The sequence below is a fragment of the Falco cherrug genome, chromosome 7, assembly GCF_023634085.1.
Source record: "Falco cherrug isolate bFalChe1 chromosome 7, bFalChe1.pri, whole genome shotgun sequence".
In the NCBI taxonomy this organism is placed as follows: Eukaryota; Metazoa; Chordata; class Aves; order Falconiformes; family Falconidae; genus Falco; species Falco cherrug.
Window position 1 is genome coordinate 35,870,413 of NC_073703.1, and position 21,002 is coordinate 35,891,414.

Consider the following 21,002-nt stretch of genomic DNA (forward strand, 5'->3'; position numbering starts at 1 on the left):
TTGTTACATAATACTTATGCTGTGTCATACCATCTGTTTTCTATATGACATTCCTGAATAATAAAATCACTTGGAGAGCAATCGAGGCAGTCAATTAATCTCTTTTGAAATTTGCAATTAATGGGTTTTGTCTTCTAATATAGCCTTGACCACAATATCTGTTTTGTAAAACATCCCCTCCTCCCCCAAATAATCTAGATTTCTAATCATTCAAATCATTCTAGAAATGAAAATCTGTAACTTTTCTGGAACCCTTTAAAAACAGCCAATGTATACTACACACTGATCATTAGATAAAAAAATTTTCCACGGCAGGGATTTGTTACAAAGATAGAGCCAAAATTTGTCACCAGGAAGTTCTTTAGCAATAAGGTATGAATAGTGACCTGAATTTCTTATGATTCTGAAACTTGCATTTTGCCTGTTAATGTGTTTTGGCTCAAATGATGAAAGTTAACACAGCCAATTCTGCAGCTGAATCATATCAGTGGGTTCTTTGGAGGCAGTGGTGTGAACAGAGTATTGCTGAATGCCAGCAGTTCTTGACTGGCATGGGGGCTGCTGGAAACTCATGCCACTCATGGTCCAGCAAAGTAGCTTCAGGGCTACTCCAGCTTAGGCTGAAGGCCAACTGCATCCTGGCAGTCTCAGGAGATGCATACAGTCGCTCTTGCTGCCTCCTGCTGTCTCAGGCCCTGGTTACAACACACCTGGGACCACCCCTAAGGGTGAGAATCTGCATGCACCAGAAAGCAGAACCACTGTGCAAAATACAAGGAACTCATTTAAACGGGTATCTGGTTTGAACTAGTAAAACACAAGCAGCTGTATGAAACAGGGACTATGTCTTCAAAGCATTTACATGGCTTCTAAGACTGATTTTGACTGTGGGCAGTACTATAAAATAATATTTCTTCTGAGTAAGATCACACTTAAAAAGCGATCATCTAACTTTTTGCCTTTTCTAGCCAGAAGTATTGCTTTTGCACTTCCACAGCATCTGCTATTTGAATATATCAGTCAATTAAATCTCACAATATGTGGGTAAATCTTAATCTGTTAATGAATGCAAAGTCAAGGCACAAAGAAGTGATTTATATAATAATAAATATTAATGAGTATGTATTCAAGATGATTACATTCCATGGACTTATAAACTCTTTTTAACAAATAAACTCATAAGAAATAAATGATCTTGTATTTCCCTTACTATTTTTTTTCTGAGAAATGAACCTGAATATTCAGTTATGGGGTTATTACTCTGTGAATCAGTTTACAGGAATCAGTGAATATAATTTTTAGTATGAAAATGTTATTCATGCATATTACAGTTCCTGGCATATATTATCCTTTCCTGAAAACATTTCAGTCTCCCATTCTTTATGCATAAGACTGGCCTATGGGCTCTGCGCAGGATGTAAATTAAATTCTTGTTTGGCTAAATCTGATTACCCTGTAGGATACCAGTCTTAGTCAGTAATAGTGGAAGCTAAAAATTGCAAGCAGAACAGTTCCCTTAAAATGGGGCCAGGAAGGGTCAGCTTCTGAATTAGAAATCTGAGTTTTGAACTAAATTTTAATTTTATCCCTAAGAATGTTCAGTGTAGAAGCTATCTTCTCAGTAGTTGCTACCATCACTTCTCAAACTCATAATGAAATTGAAAAATGCATTTATTTTTCCTTAAGATGTACAGTTCTTTATTAATAATTTCCAAAGGTACTACAATCACTTCAACCTAACCATTAGTCGGTCTGCCTCTCAATCCCCATTTGATACTTCCTCTTACTCCTCTGGTATTATATCAAAATTAAAGCTCCAGTAGAGAAATTCAGTGAATAAGAAACCCCCACAGAGATTATCAGAACATAACCACTGCAAGTCAATACAAACTATCTAAAATTATGTGAATATTGCCAAAATAATGTTGCTTTGTTATGCACTTACTGAGTGCATGAGACAGATTAAAAAGGCACATGGTGACATTACTAAATATGAAATACTGCTGTTCCTTCTGACAGGATTAGCTAAATACCTAAATGATAAGAACACTCCCCTGTATTTTTCCTATACTCAGAAAATGTGCACAGAAAAGTCACTCTTTGATCTATTTCACTAGCTTCACTTACTGTAGCAGGCCTTTGTATACATAAAAAAAATATTTTTAGTAGTCTGTGGCAGCTCCTTAGTCTTCCTTTGATGTAAAAGGATTTATGATCAATAGTATCTGAAAGCAGCTGGCATTAGTACAGCTGCTCTGAGTCAAGAAAAAAACTACCAAAAGTAATGCAACTCTGGCAAAAATGATACAGCTTTTGGCTGCTCAGAAAATGTAATTATCTCAGTAAATGTATGTGGGTTTGGTAATGAGTCTCAACATTTCAGATGGATTAGTATTATTAACAACATCTTTTCACAGAGGCTTTATTAGGTACTCTAAATCAGAGCTCAACACTTACCTAATAAATACCTCACTCCTTCAATAGGCTTTAGATGAAGGGACCCAGCACTGCACACAGAATCTTAATGAACAGGGGCAGAACCAGGCTTGCCAGAGATAAGCCTGGGGGCAGCACGGCAGTGTTTGAGGGATGGCGTGCTAGCGAGGTCCTTTGGTCTGCCATCTCAGTGGAAGTAGAGGATGGAGATCCAAGCGGCATCAAAGACACAAGGGTTACTGATGCATTAGAAACCACAGAAGCGCTTGAGAATGATCCCGTAGGAATTAGGGCTTCTCCCCGCAAAAGGATGGCAGGATCAACAGCCCAACTGAAGTGCATCCACACCAGTGCAAGCAGCATGGGCAACAGGCAGGAGGAGCTGGAAGCCAGAGAGCAGCAGGAAAACTATGATAGAGCTGCCATCACGGAAACATGGTGGGATTGCTCGTGCAACTGGAGTGCTGCAGTGGGTAGCTATAAACCCTTCAGAAGGGATAGGCAAGGAAGGAGAGGAGGTGGGGTAGCTCTGTATGTTAGGGAGTGTTCTGGTTGTCTAGAGTTTAATGATGGTGCCAATGGAGTTGCGTGTTTATGGGTAAGAATCAGGGGGAAGACCAACAAGACACCATGGTGGGAGTCTGTTACAGACCACCCAACCAGGATGAAGAGGCAGATGAAATATTCTACAAGCAGCTGGGAGAAGTCTCACAATTGCTACCCTTGTTCTTGTGGGGGGCTTCAACTTACCAGGTGCCTCCTGGAAATACAATATCACAGAGAGGAAAAAGTCCAGGAGGTTCCTGGAGTGTGTGGACGACAACTGCCTGGCACAGCTGGTGAGGGAGCCAGCGAGGGAAGGTGCCAGCTGGACCTGTTGCTTGTGACCAGAGAAGGACTGGTGGGTGATGTGATGGTTGGAGGCCATCTCGGGCACAGCGATCACAAAATGACAGAGTTTTAGAGTCTCGGAGAAGTAAGAAGGGGATCAGCAGAACCTTAAATATCCAAAGGGCAGATCTTGGCCTGTTTAGGAGCCTGGTTGACAGATCCCCTTGGGAGGCAGTTCTGAAGTGCAAAAAAGTCCAGGAAGACTGAACATTCTTCAAGAAGGAAATCTTACATGTGCAGGAGCAGGCTGTTCCCATGTGCCACATCAGCCTGGCTGAACAGAGAGCTTTGGCTGGAACTCAGGAAAAAAAGAAGAGTTTATGACCTTTGGAAGAAGGGGCAACTCAGGAGGACTACAAGGATGTTGTGAGGTTATCCAAAGAGAAAATTAGAAGGGCCAAAACCCAACCAGAAATTAATCTGACTATTGCCTTAAAAGACAATAAAAAAATGTTTCTATAAATACATTAGTAACAAAAGGAGGACTAAGGAGAATCTCCAGCCTTTCTTGGATGTGAGGGGAAAAACACAGTGCAGAATGTGCTGATTTTGGCTGGGGTAAGGTTAATTTTCTTCATAGCAGTTAGCATGGGCTGTGTTGGCTTTGTGCTGGGAAGAGCGCTGGTAGCGCAGGGATGTTTTCGTTACTGCTGTGCAGTGCTTACACGGGGTCAGGTCTCTTCTGCCTCCCACCCCACCCCAGCAGCAAGCAGGCTGGGGGTGCACAAGAAGTTGGGAGGGGACACAGCCAGGACAGCTGACACCAGCTGATGCAAGGGATATCCCATACCATACAACACTGCGTTCAGCATAAAAAGCTGGGGGAAAAAGAATGAAAGAGGAATGTTTGGACTTCTGGAGTTTTGTCTTCCCAAGTACCTGTTGTGCATGATGGAGCCCACCTTCCCTCGGAGATGGCTGAACCCCTGCCTGCTGATGGGAAGCGGTGAATGAACTCCTTGTTTGGCTTTGCTTGTGCATGTGGCTTTTGCTTTACTTACTAAACTGTCTTTATCTCAACCCACAAGCTTTCTCACTTTCACTTTTCCAATTGTCTCCTCCATCCCATCAGGGTGGCTGGTGGCTACATGGTGCCACGTAGCTGGCTGGGGTTAAACCATGACACAGAGGAGGAAAAGGCTGAGTGCCACCTTTTGCTTTAATAGCAAGACCAGTTGTTCTCCTGGTACCCAGCCCCCTGAGCTGGAAGACGGGGACAGGGAGCAGAATGAAGCCCCCATAATCCCAGGGGAAGTGGTTAGTGACCTGCTACACCACTTAGACACACATAAGCCTATGGGGCCAGATGGGATCCACCCAAGGGTGCTGAGGGAGCGGGTGGGAGTGCTCACCGAGCTGCTTTCCATCATTTATCAGCAGTCCTGGCTAACCCGGGAGGTCCCAGTTGACTGTGAGGTTCCACAGGGCTCAGTGCTGGGTCCTGCACTCGGGTCACAACAACCCAATGTAACGCTACAGCCTGGGGCCAGAGTGCCTGGAAAGCTGCCCCGCGGAAAAGGACCTGGGGGTATTGGCTGAATACGGGCCAGCAGTGTGCCCAGGTGGCCAAGACAACCAATAGCATCCTGGCTTGTATCTGAAATAGCTGGCCAGCAGGACTAGGGAAGTGATGCCCCCTGTACTCGCACTGGGTTCAGGTTTGGGCCACTCACCACAAGACAGACATTGAGGTGCTGGAGCGTGTCCAAAGAAGGGCAGCAAAGCTGGTCTAGAGAACATAGGAGTGGCTGAGGGAACCGGGGTTGTTCAGCATGGAGACGAGGAGGCTCAGGGGGGACCATATTGCTCTCTACAACCACCTGAAATGAGGTTGTAGTGAGGGGGTGTTCGTCTCTTCTCCCAGATAATGAGAGAACAAGAGGAAATGGCCTCAAGTTGTCCAGGGAAGGTTTAAATTGGATATTAAGAAAAAGTTCTTCACTGAAAAGGGCTGTCAAGTGTTGGAACAGGCTGCCCAGGGCAATGGTGGAGTCACCATCCCTGGAGGTATTTAAAAGATGCGTAGATGTGACACTTAGGGACATGCTTTAGTGGTGGGCTTGGCAGTGCTAGGGTAATGGTTGGACTCCATGATCTTAAAGGTCTTTTCCAACCTAAATGATTCTATTCTACTAAGATGCCATAAAGGCATTAACTTTACCTACAAGCAGCTCAGAGCAGAATCCTAGTGTGATCCATCATATGCTGATTATACTACTTTTGGGTGACCAACTCTAAAATTCCATGTTAAGAAAACAGTTTTAACTGTGAATTGACTGAAGCTCAATCCAAACCTTCCGTCTGAATTCCCACATCTCCCCATGCCAACAGCAGAACACTTAGATCCGCATGATCATTCAACTGACATGTAACACCTTTTTCCTTGGACTACTTCTAGTAGTAAATCAATTTCCTGATCTGGTACAGCAGACACAAAAACATCTGTTAAAAAAAGTGAGCAGCTCAGAAGATGAAAATGCTTCTTTTGACTAATTTCTACCCACTTAAAGCATATGTGAAACTACCTTAGGGATCTTATGCATAGCGTGTAAGAACATACGGCTATCAGCTACCAGTCCACTGGGGTTCTGGCTTCTGCCTTTCAGGGATATTTTCTTGTGTTATCCAATCATTCTTTTACATTGTAACTATTTAATAAGTGTGCATTTGCATTGTGGTCAAAGCTTATATACTGTAAGATACAATCTACTGTAAAGCTCTGAAGAATTACATTACATACCCACAGCGGTGTACTTCAAAAACTTATTTTCCTGAAGAAACATGGCATTTTCTAACTTTCTAATAAATATATAACTTTTACAGTACCAGTGCAGTAAATAACATTCACAAATATTTTCCTACAAGTGTTGGTTATCACCTCAGCAAACATTATTCATTTACTAATAACACAACAGTTAAAAACCACAATCCAGTGACTGTTTTAGCCCCAATGATATCACCATTGTAAGAAACAGTGTGATCCTCTACTATATCATCAATATTTATTTCATCTTGCAAAGAAATTACTACTGTTGATATTGACAAAGCTCTTATTGCTCCAGCTGAAAAAGCCTGTGAATAAATCATGTCATGTTTAGATAGGAAAAACAGATCAATGACTACTGAGCTGACATTTCCAAAAGCAGAACCTTCCCTACTGCGTAGCTTTAGGAAAACACATTTCATTAGATAACATACATTCTTTATAACAGAATCCTCTTAGCAGGTACTGTACCAAAACAATTGCACTGTATAAATGGGACAGGGAGAACATTCCGAGGAAGAGAAATTATTTTAAATTACAGATACATGGCATAGTATTTTGAGTCTTTACTTACACCTTCCCATTGATGTTACATACCTGGAGGCCAGAAAAATCACCCTCAGGCGAGCTGGAGTGCCTCAGAGAAACTGGCGAGAATAGCACATTTTTTGAAAGAAATGAACCAGTATAAAGCAGTGCATATTAGTATTAATGTTGTTCTCCTCCATACAGCCAAGTATCGGTTTCCTTTCCTACTAGCAATGCATCAGTTTCATTGCTCAGCAATGTTAGAGGTCCAAGGGGGCCAAATTCCTTTTGATTAAAACAAAATTATCTAAGAAGATCCTACTGAATTAGTAATTTATGTGAAAACATCTTAAATCCTTATTAAAAATAGTAAATAATCACACTGAAAGAGGATTATTCCAAACTGATTTTATATATATATATACACTCATAAATCATACTTTTTCCTTCAGCCATGTTTTATTACTTACGGATAGCTACTGCCCCAGACAGACAACTGCTGCAAAATGAGGCATTTTTGTCTTCTATACTAATATGGCTAGTGGAGACAACATTATCTGACTGGAGTTCGGGTGCAGCACACTGAATCACATGTTATTTTGAAGTTTTGACTCTGGTAAAAATGTGACAGCTGTGATCCACTCCGTTTAATGTAAATGAGGAACAGCTTTTAATAGCTTTCTCAGATGTGTTTTGATTGGGAAATATTTTAGATATTCTTGAAATAAAAGGTAAAGGAAATTTACATAGTGATTATAAATTAAGACCAATGACAACTTTTATTTACAGAGTTTAACGAACAGATTCAAGCAATTGTTACGTTAACCATTCAGACTCTGAACATCATTAGTTTATAGCAGGCCTAACTAGTGTCACATTCTTCCTGGAGCTGTGATTAATTTCCAACATTTTTCTTTTTCCAACGAAGGCACCTCAGAGCTCTTGCCAGTGCTACTTGTCCCATGAGGAATGTGATAGTAAAGTTACGTTTATACCAGTCTCTAGGATTCCAAAGCCAGGAAAATTATCAGCACACAGAACAAGAACAGGAAAAGGTACACAATTATAATAAAATACCCTTTGGCATCGACAAATGACAATTCAGTGATGACCTGCATTTTCCATTCTTTGTGGGAACACTTTTCCTGCTTAATGACAGTTAAATAACCTATGAAAAGGTCTATGTGACTATCCACATCCACAAACAGATAACATGGGGACTGTAGGGCTACAATCATTGAGAGCTTAACTGTAAAAAAGTTAAGGGATGGATAGTTTTATGACCAACTGTATCTGAAGTCAGGTAAGATAAAATAACTGTAACCATATCTCATGTTTCAGAAGTAAAGCCGATCATCAAGCTATCTAGAAGAATTTCCTGCCAGTGCTGTGCTATGGGTAAGACTTGTTTGTGCATGCATGAAGATGCATGTGTTGGGAAGGGCATAGTTGGTCACCTATAACTATGGGAAAAAATAAAATAAGTCACACCTCAAAGACTAATTGTATAACTCAAAACAGGATTTTTTTTTCTAGAGAGAAAAAAAATCTAGAAAGAAAAAAAGAAATATATTAGAAATATAATGCAGTACCTTTTAAAGATGATGCCTTTAATATTGCCAAAGTTAGCCTTTGTATCTTTAAATAGTTTTTATGAAGCATGCATAGCTTCTGAAACCAACTCAAGATATAGATAGGAGAGTCTGTATCAGCCCTTTCTAACCTCTCAGAACTTGCTTCAAATTCTTGCCCCTGTTACAAACTAACATCACAATTTTTTTCTGGTTTCTAACAAGTACCCCACCCCCATTTTGTAAAATGTCACAGAAGCAGCAAAATATTGTAGAACTAGCAGGGAATATTAAACACTGGGATTTAGGTCTTCTCTTGAGATCTCTGTGGGAAACCTTGCATGTAGAGATCTAACATAAACCTGAGATACTAACCTCTCAGTAAGGATAGTAGCCAAGATCATGCTGACAAGCAGCACTGAGCTACCCCCTCAGATGTCATGTTGAATCAAAACATCATGCTAATATCACAACTCTTTCTTTTCCCCTTTCATGCCTCATTTCCTATACCCTTCTCAAATTTTTTTCCCCTAAACTAGACTGTAGTTCTAGTCTGTGTACCCTGAACTAAATATTCATGGCATCTATGCACAGTCATTGCTTCAATTTTAATACAATTTTAGAAGTTACACACTTCAGCGGCCAGTTTTCAGGCCAGCTCGCAACACCGCAAAAGAATGTACAGCTGGATGCATAAACAGATTTTTATAAATATGACCCCTCAAAAATCCTAGTGCCTGGAAAAAGCTCTGCCGCTTCCAGGGCTGTGCAGTTCCACTTTGAAACTACAATGCAGCTGACACTACCTGATTTTACAAGGCAGCAACAAGGAAGGTCATGTTTAGACACAAAGCCTGAACTGTCTTACCATGAAGACAGGACACTGTCCTGAGGTTGCTGCAACAATGGCAACTGGTGACCAGTTCTAAGATAAACAATTTGCTTTCTCACTCATCAGCTATAGGCAATTTGAAAGATAATCCTCTTATTAAAAATAATTTTTTACTTTCCATCTTTTCATGCCGTTGCTTAGGTTTATGGTGAGATTCCTCCCAGCCCCATGGACAAGACAAGATGTGCAGATTTAAATATTTGTTACAGTAAAATTGTTGTTACGGTGTAGTATGTTATGGTATACACACAATACATACAGAGAACCCTAAACCACAATTTGTTATAGATCAGTTATAATGATGGTAGAATTCTCACTAGCATTACACCACTAGGAATGCAGTTACACTTGACACCTTTGAGCCCAATAATCTTTCAATCCAATACAGAGAAAGAACTGAAGTTGCGGTTTCATATTCAGTGGGCAGTGCTACTGTAACTGGATTAAGTGCTATCCTCCCCCAGCTTCCCATTCCTTCCTCATTTCTAGCCCTCTACCAAGTGTGCACAGCTACTTGCAGGGTAACGTGTGTTTGCAAGTCATTTCTCAGTCATTTTGGATTCCAAACCCAGTTTATCAAGCTGTTGTATAAACAGTAAGACCGAAACAATGCAGTAGATGTTGTGAAGAAGCACAGTGGAACTAGGCTTACCCAGCTGTAGCTGAGGTTCTACACAGGATGAGTTTATGCAATCATTTTACTAGCTTTAGCACTAGCTTTGCCACATAAAACCCCCTGAAACTCAAGGCTAATCACTTTCGCTTTTACTGTGTGCTTGCAAAATGACAAAACTAAGAATGTTAAATATTATTTTCATTAAACAATTTTCCTTTGAGATTAATCGTATTTACTAGGCCTTAAGTCAACTAGAATCTGTTATATTGAAATTTCAAGTTTTGTTCACATATTTATCAGTGTCAGTTCGCAGCATGAAAAGACCCACGCCATAAGAGAAACAACTGAGTGCCTGATCTTGTCTCTCTGAATCTTAGACACGAGATTCATCTTGCTACTAAATCAACAATAAGCAGTGGAAAAACTCAAATGATAATACAAATTTCTGTCAAATTTTCTAAAGTGACAGTTTTAGGTGCTGTTTTACCAATTACAGGGAAAAAAAAGTTCAAATTTTAAATTCAATCTTATGCCTTTAGACTGTAATGTGTAATAACCAACAAATACCTTCTACATACCTGTTATACTGCATATGCTTTCTAAAATTTTTACTTAGAAAGTCCTTGTAGAAGTCAGCCATTTCTTCCGCATTCAGTGTTGTTTTTTGACCTGAAAATAAGTTTTGGCATAACAGTGTCAAGCTAATTATTTGCATTAAAGCACTGGGTTCAGATGCAGGAGAGTTAGGTCTGACTCCTTGCTCCTACAAGTTTCCTTTGTAACCCTGAACAAATGCATATGCTTTTATCCTCCGGCTTTTTAAAACTTATATAGGGAACACAGCAGATTAAAAATACCATCATCTTGAAGATAGCATAACTCTTAAGCCCTTATTACTTCTGCAAGTCACCATGTTTATCAGATCTTAGATTATTTAGGGAACTAGTGGACTCTGATGGAAAAGTATCTATCCTTTGAGTAAAATTAATCTCTTGTGTGGCTGAAGTCTAAAAAGCACCAGCAAGAGCACTTAGTAACTTAAATTTCCCCCTGTAAAGCAAGTCAATATAGTCACTATCCATGACTGACATGGTATTTTCAGACGTACATTTTCTTCTGTTGCTACTGATAAATTTCAAGTAACTTAGTGTATGTTCTGAGATGTCAGATTTATTAACAGTAGACAATTATTTTGTGAAGAAGCAAGTACAACAGATGACTTTGAATATGCCACTCTCATAAGCAGAATATAAGAGGAGATGGATTCTCTCCACAGACTAAGAAAAGAAAACCTGTGGCTACAGCACACATGTAGAATCCTGAGAACCAGCACATATTCTCAGCCTACCAGGTAATTACTATACAAACTTCCTGGCACTTCCAGTGTTTCTAAAGTCAGGATGAAATTTAAATGTTCCAGGGGACACGAATACAATGAAGGAGATGGAACTGTGATATTCAACTTGTTGCTGTTCCAAAATGCTCTTTAGGGCTCCTGAGACTGATCACAGAAATTTAAATTATTGATCAGTTCTATTTGTCATTATTTACAGAGCTAGTATATTACAATGGATTAATAAACTATGGGATAAGTTTATTCTACAACTATTTGAAGACTGCCTACTTAACACCTGTAGTTAATTTGTTTCCTCATACTGGTATCAGCAGAACTGATTGTAGATTCACTTACATATAAAGAAAGTAAGTTTTATTCCAACACTTCACATGTATTGTTATTTCTCTTTATTTTTATATACACACATGCAGCTGTATTATAGAACAGAGTTAATCAACATATTTCTAAGAGATGTACATGCTTACTATTTTTACTTTTATTTCTAGGCTATAAAAACAAGCCAAACCAAAACGGCAATACAAAAGAAGCATTTTCGAAACAACACAGAACTTAATTAAAATTATTTCTCAACAATACAGTGATCACCAGGATACAAACAGAAGCGGAAAATAATAGTCTGTGATATACACAATGTCAGAACAGATACTTTACTAAACTCAAACAGATCATTATTCTGTGAACAAAATGTTCAACCTCATACTACAATGGCCAATTCACTGTCACTATGAAGGCATCTCGTTTTCAGTTTCACATGATGAATTAGAGAAGCAACTATTTCACAGCAACTGTGCTCAGGCAAATAGCAGCTGCTGTCTCCTCAGAAGCTGTCTTATTCTTCCTCAAGGAAAAATATTGTATTAATTGCATACACTATGGACCTGAAGCCAAAAAATGCTCTATTGGCTTAGGAGTTATGAAAGGAAAAAGTTCCTTCCCCCTTAGACTAGACTAGAGAATTATTGTATTACTTGGCTACAATTTCAGCACATCAGCTGCAGGGAAGGAATTAGGGATGAACAGTGCAACAGATGATCTGATGCCCACATGCACATCTCTGAAGAGCTCCTCCCCTCTTTTTATCATTCTCCTGAAAACAGTTCTTAATTCTGCCCTCAAGATTTACTTGTGACAGATCACAAAGAGCACAAACAGAATTCCAAGTTAAACAGAATGCATCCTAAACTATAAATAAACATCTCACTAACCTGTTTCATCTCTCATTTCCAGACCCTTGGCTTTGAGTCTTGAATAAATAAATTCTTCTTTTTCCTGAAACAAGGTTTTCCACATTAGAATCTGATGTGCTCAGTCCTTGAAATTAACCATTGTTTTTAATCACATAGCAGTGTAGTGCTTAACACCTTCTGAAATAACCAGCAATATTCACTGTACTTGGAAACATCACCAAAACATTTCCCTGAATCCAGCGAGTTAGTTAAACTGGTAACTTTGTCACTTAGATCCTGCTACGTGCATGCATTCAAGTAAGCGTTCTACTGAAACATAAACCACTTATTTGTGGAGTAAAGTTACAGCCGAGCCTCAGTATTGCTTGACAGGATCTGAACATTCAGTTTGTAAGAAACTATTAAGATGGCTTTAAACTGAAAAAGGGTAGGCTTAGATTGGATATAAGGAAGAAATTCTTTACTGTGAGGGTGGTGAGGCACTGGAACAGCTGCCCAGCGAAGCTGTGGATGCCCCATCCCTGGGACTGCTCAGGGCCAGGCTGGATGGGGCTTTGAGCAACCTGGCCTAGTGGAAGGTGTCCCTGCCCATGGCAGAGCATTGGAACTAGATGATCTTTGAGGTCCCTTCCAACCCAAACCATTCCATGATTCCATGTACTGTATTCTCAAGTTAATTTGAATAGAGAAAAACATGCAGCCTTTAAAAACTGAAACTTCTTAGATCGAAACAGAATAGTTATTTGTACATAAGCTTTTCAAACTTAAAAAGCAGTTCTATGGAATTAAAAAACAAGCTTTGTTTTGTCCTCTGAGATCTTTGCAAGTTGGGGAGGGTATGATGATCAAAGATCATCACAAACTATGGTGAATTCCTGAACTGTTACAGTTCTTCCAACAAAATTCAGTGTCTTTAACCAATGCTGCGATCAGGAAAGAAGACAGACCATGACTGAAAAGTCTGTGCTTTTAGCTTTGTTGGGGTTTACTGCCAGTGAAACAGGGCACGTCCCCGATTTACCCTTGGTGATTATACCCAGTTTCTCTCATGACAGAGAAAGAGCTGCAGAACATTTTCAACAGCCACTCTAGTCACAGACAGGTCTTGCATGTAGGGTGGCTACTTTTTATTTTCAGTGCAAGACAGGAAAACGGCTAATATCATTATATGCCACTAAACAGCAATAAGTTTAGTTTTGTATGTCATTTTAAAGAAATGAATGACAAAAAATTTCCACAAAGGCTCCGTGCTTACTAAAAGAAACAGTATCAATTACCACCCAGTAACAGCAGGAGAACTAAATATTACTTCACAGAGACCAAACTGCCTGATTTCAGGTGGGTGTGCCGGAGCTGAGCATCACAGGGTGTTGCAGTGGGCTCACCTGGCGGAAGGCACAGTTGTGCAGTGCCCAGAAGCGCTGGTCACAGGCCTGGGACTCCTGCCGTGCCTCCCGCAGCCGCCGCTCCAGGGGTGACTCCTCAGGGGGCACGTAGAAGATGACCGGGCGCAGGTTGGAACGCGTGTCAGGGGGGCCAATCCAGTCATTACGCGAGTGTGCAGGGGGGCTGAAACCCAGGCCCTTGAAAATACAGGCAGAATTCATTACAACCAATTTGAGACAGACTCCAAAACTCCACACAACCTTCAAACATAACAGTTTAACAAGTTCAGAATTGTGCGCATTCATTTACCCCGACTGAAAGCAATGTGATACGTTTAAAATTTATGTTTATTTAGAAGTACGCTACAGAGAAGATACCTTCAACTCTTCCAACAGACGCAAATCTTTGTTATTTCCAAAAAGCAACTTTTTTTCTAAAATTTTTCTATCACTGATGTTCTACTTCCTTAAAATATTTGATGGCACGAACTAGCAAGTATGTAAGTCTTCATAATGCTACTTTCTTCGTGCATCCCTGCAAACACGCAGAAGCGCGCAGCTTTTCAGGCCGGGCTTAGTGAGATCTGGCTCCAACAGCTCGTGACTTACCGCTCCGTTTGTGAGCGCGTTTTACCTCCCGTGTGCCCCCGCACCCCACCCGCGGAGGCCCGCCTGGGATTTTCAAACACCGGGGGCGCTGGAAAACACGTAAACAACGCGAGGCCGCGGGAAAGGCAGGCTTTTACCGGGACGCGCTGCCGCGGGGGCGGCCTCCCCCGCTCCCCCCTCAGAGCTCCGCGGGGGCGGGAGATCCCGAGGCCTCCCCGCGGCAGGCCGGCTCCAGGGCGCAGGAGCTGCTCCCCGCCCAGATTTACCGCGTTCTCCTGCCGCTCTCCGCGTCCAGCGGCGGGGCCGCCGGCAGAGGAGGAGAAGGGGGCGGAAGAGAGGAGGAGGCGGCGGCGGCAGCCACCCCACCGCAGCACCCTGGCAGCCGCCATCGCCTGCCGGCGCCTGGCGCTTTACGGCGGTGTCGCAAAGGCAGGGGCGGGCGGGCGCGGGACGGCGGCCGGGGGCGGTGCTGGGAAGGGGCCGCGTCGCTCGGCCGCGCCGTTCCTGCCCCCGCGGCCGCCCGCCCGGCGGGGCGGGGCTGCCGGTGTGCATTCCGCTCGGCCCGTGGCGCAGCGCCGGGCCGGGCAGCGGATCCCTCGGCCGGGCGACCGGCGGGTGAGGCGGGCCGGGAGGGAGGGAGAGTGTACCGGGCGGCGGCGGTGAGGGGATTTGCGGCGGGGGTGGGGGGGAGGCGGCGGCGGCCGAGCCTCTTCTCAGCGTGCCCTGGGCTCCCCCGGGGTGGCCCGGTGTCATCGCCACTCACCGCTTCCTGGGGCCCCATCGCCGGGGGGGCGCGGGCGGGAGGTGGCTGCCATGGAGGGGCCGGGCCGGCGGGTGCTGCGGGGCGCGGGCCGGGAAGGGCCCTGCCGGTGGCCGTGTGCCCCGGGGGCGGGGAAGGGCCCTGCCGGGGCCGTGCGTCCGGGGGCGGGGGGGCCGTGCGCCCCGGGGGCGGGGGCCTGCCGGGGTTTGTGCGCCCCGGGGGCGGGGGTGTGTGGAGCTGTGCGCCCCGGGGGCGGGGGGGGTCCTGCCGGGGGCCGTGCGCCCCGGGGGCGGGCGGCCTTTGCCGCTGTTCCCGCGGGCTGCGGGCGGCCGGTCCGTGCGGCGGCGCCTGCAGAGGCCGAGCGGGCGGGGAGGGCTGCAGGCGGCGGGTAAAGGCGAGGAGCTGGCGTGTGGTAACTAAAGCATCACCCCTGCAGCCCCAGCGGGAGGAGGAGGTGTGCGGCGGTAGAGGAATGGCTATGAAATACCAGCCGAGCGGTTTATTCCTGTCGCTACACATATTTAAAATAGCTGTAATGCTGAAGTGCTTCAGAATGTCGTTTAAGTTGCGGTATGTGCTTGCTTAGCACTTTATTAATGACCGGTCTTCTCCTCACTTTCCTTGTAGTTCATCTGAAACTGGACAAAAGAAAAGAATGGATATGGGTAACCAACACCCATCCATAAAACGGTTGCATGAAATACAGAAGGAAGTCAAAGAGATTGAACAGCAAGTGGTTGTCTTCAGTGGTCTCTCTACTGATCGAGATTACAAGAAATTAGAAAGGAGTCTTACTAAACAGCTCTTTGAGATTGATTCTGTAGACACCGAAGGAAAGGGGGATATTCAGCAAGCCAGGAAGAGAGCTGCTCAGGAAACAGAGAGGCTGCTTAAGGAACTGGAACAAAATGCAAACCATCCGCGCAGACTGGAAATAGAGGCTATATTCAAGGAGGCACAGTCACTTGTGGAACGTGAGATCACACCTTTTTACGAAGGAGGTAACTGTATAAGCGACGAATTTGAAGAAGGTATTCAGGACATTGTGTTGAGGCTTACCCAGGTGAAAACCGGAGGGAAAGTTTCTTTACGCAAAGCAAGATATCGCACTCTGACAAAAGTATGTGCTGTTCAGGAGATTATAGAAAGCGGTGTAAAGCAACAGCTGTCCCTGCCACTCTCTAATGATGCGCATCCTTCGGTCTCCAAAATTAACTCTGTAATGTGTGATGTGAACAAAGCAAGAGGAACTCTTATTGCGCTTCTCATGGGAGTGAGTAGTAATGATACCTGCAAGCATCTGTCCTGTGTGCTTACAGGCCTCATTGCTGATTTGGATGCTTTAGATGTCTGTGGTCACACGGAAATAAGAAATTACAGAAAGGAAGTCGTAGAAGAGATCAATAAATTGCAGAAGTACCTGGACTTGGAAGAAGAAGCAAATTCTACTCACGCTTATGATTTGGCACAAAACCAGTCCATTCTAAAAATAGAAGAGATCCGTAAGAAAATGAAGGAAGTTAATTCATTACTTTTAAAAACAGAAAATGCTTCTGATTTGTATTTAGGATCCAAAGCAGAATTGCAGGGGTTAATTGCCCACTTAGATGAGGTGAGTCCAGGAAAAAACCCTTGTATTAGAGAAGCCAGGAGAAGAGCAGTAATAGAAGTTCAAACTCTTATAACATACATTGATTTGAAGGAAGCACTTGAAAAAAGGCAAATGTATTCTGAGCAAACTGCTGCCGAACATCAGTCTCATAAAGCAGTTTGGACTGTTCTTGGAAACTTGTCTCAAATTCAGCAGGAGGTGATTTCATTTGATGGAAACAGAACGGATAAAAATTACATGAGATTGGAAGAACTTCTTACGAAACAACTTCTAGCACTTGATGCTGTTGATCCACAAGGTGACGAGCGGTGTAAGGCTGCCAGAAAGCAAGCAGTAAAGCTTGCGCAGAATATTCTTTACTATCTGGACATGAAAACAGATGAATGGGAATACTGAAACAGCCATGGCCTAACACAGAACATTTTTTCCTTTGGCACTTTATGCAGATCACTGGCAGCGCATAATAAAAGTGGAGTGTTCTGTGCTTGCTTAAATCACGGAGATTGCATAAGCAGTTGACTTGGCTATATGTCTGCTATCCCACGCAGTCACCCACTTGCCATGGCAACTGTCAGTACACCATCAGCAATTCTGGTCATTGCTACAAGCAAAGAAGTGCAATTCTCTGAAGGAATAGTTTAATACTTGATCAAATGGTGGCTTCCCCCCCCACCCCCCCCCCCCCCCCGTTTTTGTTTTAATAACCTTGTGCAATGTTCAGCAAGTGCAGATTTATTAAATGTGGGGAATCTTCCTTATGGTACAGTGCTGGCAAAACTATTTTAAAAAGACTGGATATGAAAATTAGTTTCCAAGCATGAGGCTCCATCCAGCAACTTCACAGCAGTCTGGATATACTCTTAATGTGGTGTTACGACAAAGTATTAAGGGCAAAAAACCTGCTGGCTTTTGGGTTGTACTTGATTTATTCCATCCATCACACCTTTCTGGGTGTTTAGATTTCTAAATTAATGGAGCTGGAATGCCAACTGCAAATTAACATTTACATAGGCAAAGCCAATTAGGTCTTTTTTTTTTTTTTTTTTTTTTTAATACCAGAGCCCTTTGATTTGCAAAACCAGGTCTTTTGTTAGGGAAAAGTCTTTCCAATTACTCCTTTAAGGTACTGAGGCTTGGAGAGGAAGATCTGTACATACATACTGATCAGATAAACGGGATGTTGAGGATTTCAGCTGCCATCCATAAACCCCTGAAAACTGCACTGAACTTTATTTAGGGGCTGCTTAGGTGTCTTTTTAAACTCGGTTGTTAGATCTGGTTTCGACTTGTCTTTTCACAAGAAAACAGGAACAGAAATTCACTTTGAAGTGAATGAGCATTTTGGAATTATTTTTGTAAAATTAGGTAGCGAGCTATAAAGATGTCCTCGATGTAAATGTGTGTTACATATTTTATACTGGTCAGGTGTGGTTTCAAACATGTCTTGGAAAGGACTTGTGGCAAATGTCTCTCTTTGCAACTCATCACTTAATTGTTTTAATAACTTCATAAATAAGCTTGCTTGTACTATTGTATGTACCTACCTTTTTATTTGTGGCTGCTAGTGCCAATCACATTTCTACTGGAGCATGTTTTTTGGCATTTTTTTGAGAGCATGGCATTGAAATGAATTAATTATAAAGATATATTGAATTATGGATATTTTTGCACTTAGCTCCTTCATGTTGAATTAATGAATTATTGTTCTATAGATGATGATTTGCACCACTTTAAGGAGTAAAAACCATTTCGGATGTTAAAATAAATATTTTTAGATCTATTTTTGACTGATTAGAGATGACAGTACTGTCTGTGAGAGACAAGTGCCTTTATGACACCACTAACTTGCACCGTCATATGTAGATATAGGAACTGTTTACTGGCAGCTTGATATATTTGTAATCTTTGCAAACTGGATTTCTCACATATATATATATAATTCTACTATAATATCTGTCAAATTAATGTAATAGTTGAAAATTGTTCTCTAGAATCCTGAGAATGAATATCGAATTTGGGAAGTAAGTGTTCTGCTTATAAACGAATGCATTGACATGGGGATGGGGGACTTGGGGCAGGTCTTTTGTGCCTATTGCTACAGGAAGGAGAGGATATGTTTGCTCCACAACATGCTTTGAGATGTGGATGAAAGGCTGTGTAACTTCAGAGTGTGAATATATTTTGTTTGTGATTGTACAGGTGATAGCTTTGCAAATTTACTTGCCAAAAATGATCTATTTTTTCAACTGAGTACAGTGCCTGAGGCACAGTTTGGCAATGACATAATGTTTGTTGGAGGATTCTCTGCTCCTTCAGAGGGATAACCCCATTGAATTTATCTCTTTTTACCTCAAAAAAATCATATCCCCTAGTTAAAATTCCAATCTATTTATATATTATGTGGCTATTTTATTAGAATATTAACAATGTTATACACCTGAATGATTTTACTCATTTCAAGCTTTCTTCTTGTTCAAACTGCAACTTCTGATTTGCACTTACGTTTTTAGGAAATGAAAGAATTTGGTAGTGTAATGGTGGTGTTCTTTTTTCTTTAGTATTACTGTCAGGTCTGCAGTGGTTACTTGTTTAAACGTTTCACAATTTAGTGTCTGTGTTCATTGGAGGTTATGTGTGGCTTTATAAATGTTTGATGCACTTACATAAAATGAGTAAGTATAGTTTTCAGATCTGTTCTATTTTAAATTTCTATGTCTTTTAGCGTTTCTGAATGAATTATTACGCCTGTGTCTCTAAGAAGGCCAATGTGTAAGGTTAGTGTAATTTTGACTGAGTAGAGTTCATTAGCAAGTTATGTGAATTAAGTTTTTTTCCATTGTTCTGTAATCTAATAAATCAGCTATTTCAATTCTATGGTAAAATCCTCATCTGGAATGGGATTAATTCAGTTTTTGCATGAATGAAAGTAGTAAACTAAATATGCGTAACCAAAAAATTAATGCACAGATTTCTCGAGATCTTGTCCTGAAGAATGTAATTTCTGGTTTTTATATCCAAAGATTGAGGGACACACAACTTTTCTTTCCTATACAGCAGGCTGAAATAATCAGCAAAATGTAAATAGATCAGATTGCAGAAGCCTGCATTTTAATACTATACTGAAATATGATAACTTTTCTATGTGCTGTGTTACTTAACTTAGAGCAAAATAAATAATTGGATATTTGGGGGAGAGACAGTCCTACTTCGTGATTCCTATTTGTTAATTGTATTCCTTTTAAAATTAGTTTTCTTTAGTTATTTCAGTGTTTATTTTTGTTGTTTACCACTCTAAGTGGTTTTTCTATTTTATCAGTTTGGAGATTTTTGTTAAATATGATTCCTACTTTCTCAATTTAACAGAAATTATATTATGTGCTCCTTATGGTGTATATGTCTTGATTTATTGCTGTGTAGGATATGGCATTTGTATATGCAAACTCAAGATTAAATATTGCAGTGTTATATTCTTGATTATTAATAAAAATACATTACTACCTTTTATTAGGTATTCATTTGAATGTTGTGCCCTGCTGCCTTTCTCTGTTTATTTTTGAATGTGAGTTATCAGAATGTAAATTATTTTCATCTTAGAGAAAGTGTTTTTATTAAACGTAGACATAAAGCTCCCTTTTTTGTTTTGTTGGGTTTGTTTTGGGTTTTTTTCTCCTTTAAAAGTTTGGGTTTTCACAGCTGTATTTATAAAAATAAAGTTCTTTGTGTGGAAACCACTTCTACCTCTACTTGCTAAATCTGATGCCTTTTGGTTTTCTCTGCATTGAACCTTGCATTAGAATCATTACATTGGATCATATAAATAGGTGCTCTGTATCATAGAAACATCATTGCTCGCATTCTTTCTCGAGAAATGGCTTTGCATGCTCCTGGGCTTCAGCTGGATGATCACTGCAAAAATGCTTGTGGCTGTTCTAAGATTCCGCCACTTTTCTGTTGAAGGATGCTGCCTTAACAGATGAGCTTGCAAAACCGATGGTATGAAGTCTCTTCATGTGCAAAATCAATGTGGATTAAGGAACCTTGGGTAGGAGTTAAGGCAATCTGAGTTTAAATGGTGTAGATGAGGCATATTCACATGATCGTCCTGATGGCTCAGTATGTTTGCTCAAGATGCAGTAAGCCAAGTTAGCAGTTCACTGCCGATGGAAATCAGAAATTCTGTTTCTGCCCAGAAAGCTGCTGGCTTTGTGCAGTTTCTGCTGCTTGGCCATCTCCTATGAGCTGATTTAATCCAATAAAACAGGAGAAAACAGACTTAACGAGAATGGAGGAGGGAGTTTTCTGTGGGTTTAGTGGGTCAAATTTGCTTGTAGAAAGGCATGAGGGCCAGAACTACTGCAAAATGAATGGGTGGGTCATGCAGCAATTTTAAGATT

General features: G+C 41.6%; 2 protein-coding genes across 8 annotated transcripts in view; one reads left to right on the forward strand and one right to left on the reverse strand.

Moving 5' to 3' along the window:
* LOC102059623 (kinesin light chain 1) overlaps positions 1–14,664 on the reverse strand; it is a 74,508-nt gene extending 59,844 nt beyond the window's left edge. For 6 of the 7 annotated variants that reach the window (XM_055716468.1, XM_055716466.1, XM_055716467.1 and 3 more), the window contains exons 1-4: positions 14,503–14,664; positions 13,628–13,825; positions 12,261–12,324; positions 10,277–10,367 (exon numbers count right to left, since the gene is read on the reverse strand). In XM_055716468.1, coding sequence (XP_055572443.1) covers positions 10,277–10,367; positions 12,261–12,324; positions 13,628–13,825; positions 14,503–14,625 — 476 coding nt within the window. In that variant the 5' untranslated portion in view covers positions 14,626–14,664. Of the gene's footprint in view, positions 1–10,276; positions 10,368–12,260; positions 12,325–13,627; positions 13,826–14,236; positions 14,475–14,502 lie in introns of those variants that run through there. The other variant, XM_055716471.1, reaches the window with a different exon arrangement.
* A 35-nt stretch (positions 14,665–14,699) lies between these two features.
* BAG5 (BAG cochaperone 5) lies at positions 14,700–20,129 on the forward strand. The gene is made up of 2 exons (XM_055716476.1): positions 14,700–14,851; positions 15,624–20,129. Exon 2 carries the CDS (start codon positions 15,652–15,654, stop codon positions 17,002–17,004), a length of 1,353 nt encoding a protein of 450 aa, XP_055572451.1. The 5' UTR covers positions 14,700–14,851; positions 15,624–15,651; the 3' UTR covers positions 17,005–20,129.
* Positions 20,130–21,002: the final 873 nt, after the last annotated feature.

Excerpts from the sequence above, each read along its gene's own strand:
- BAG5 (XM_055716476.1), top strand. The coding sequence starts at position 15,652 with ATGGATATGGGTAACCAACACCCATCCATAAAACGGTTGCATGAAATA.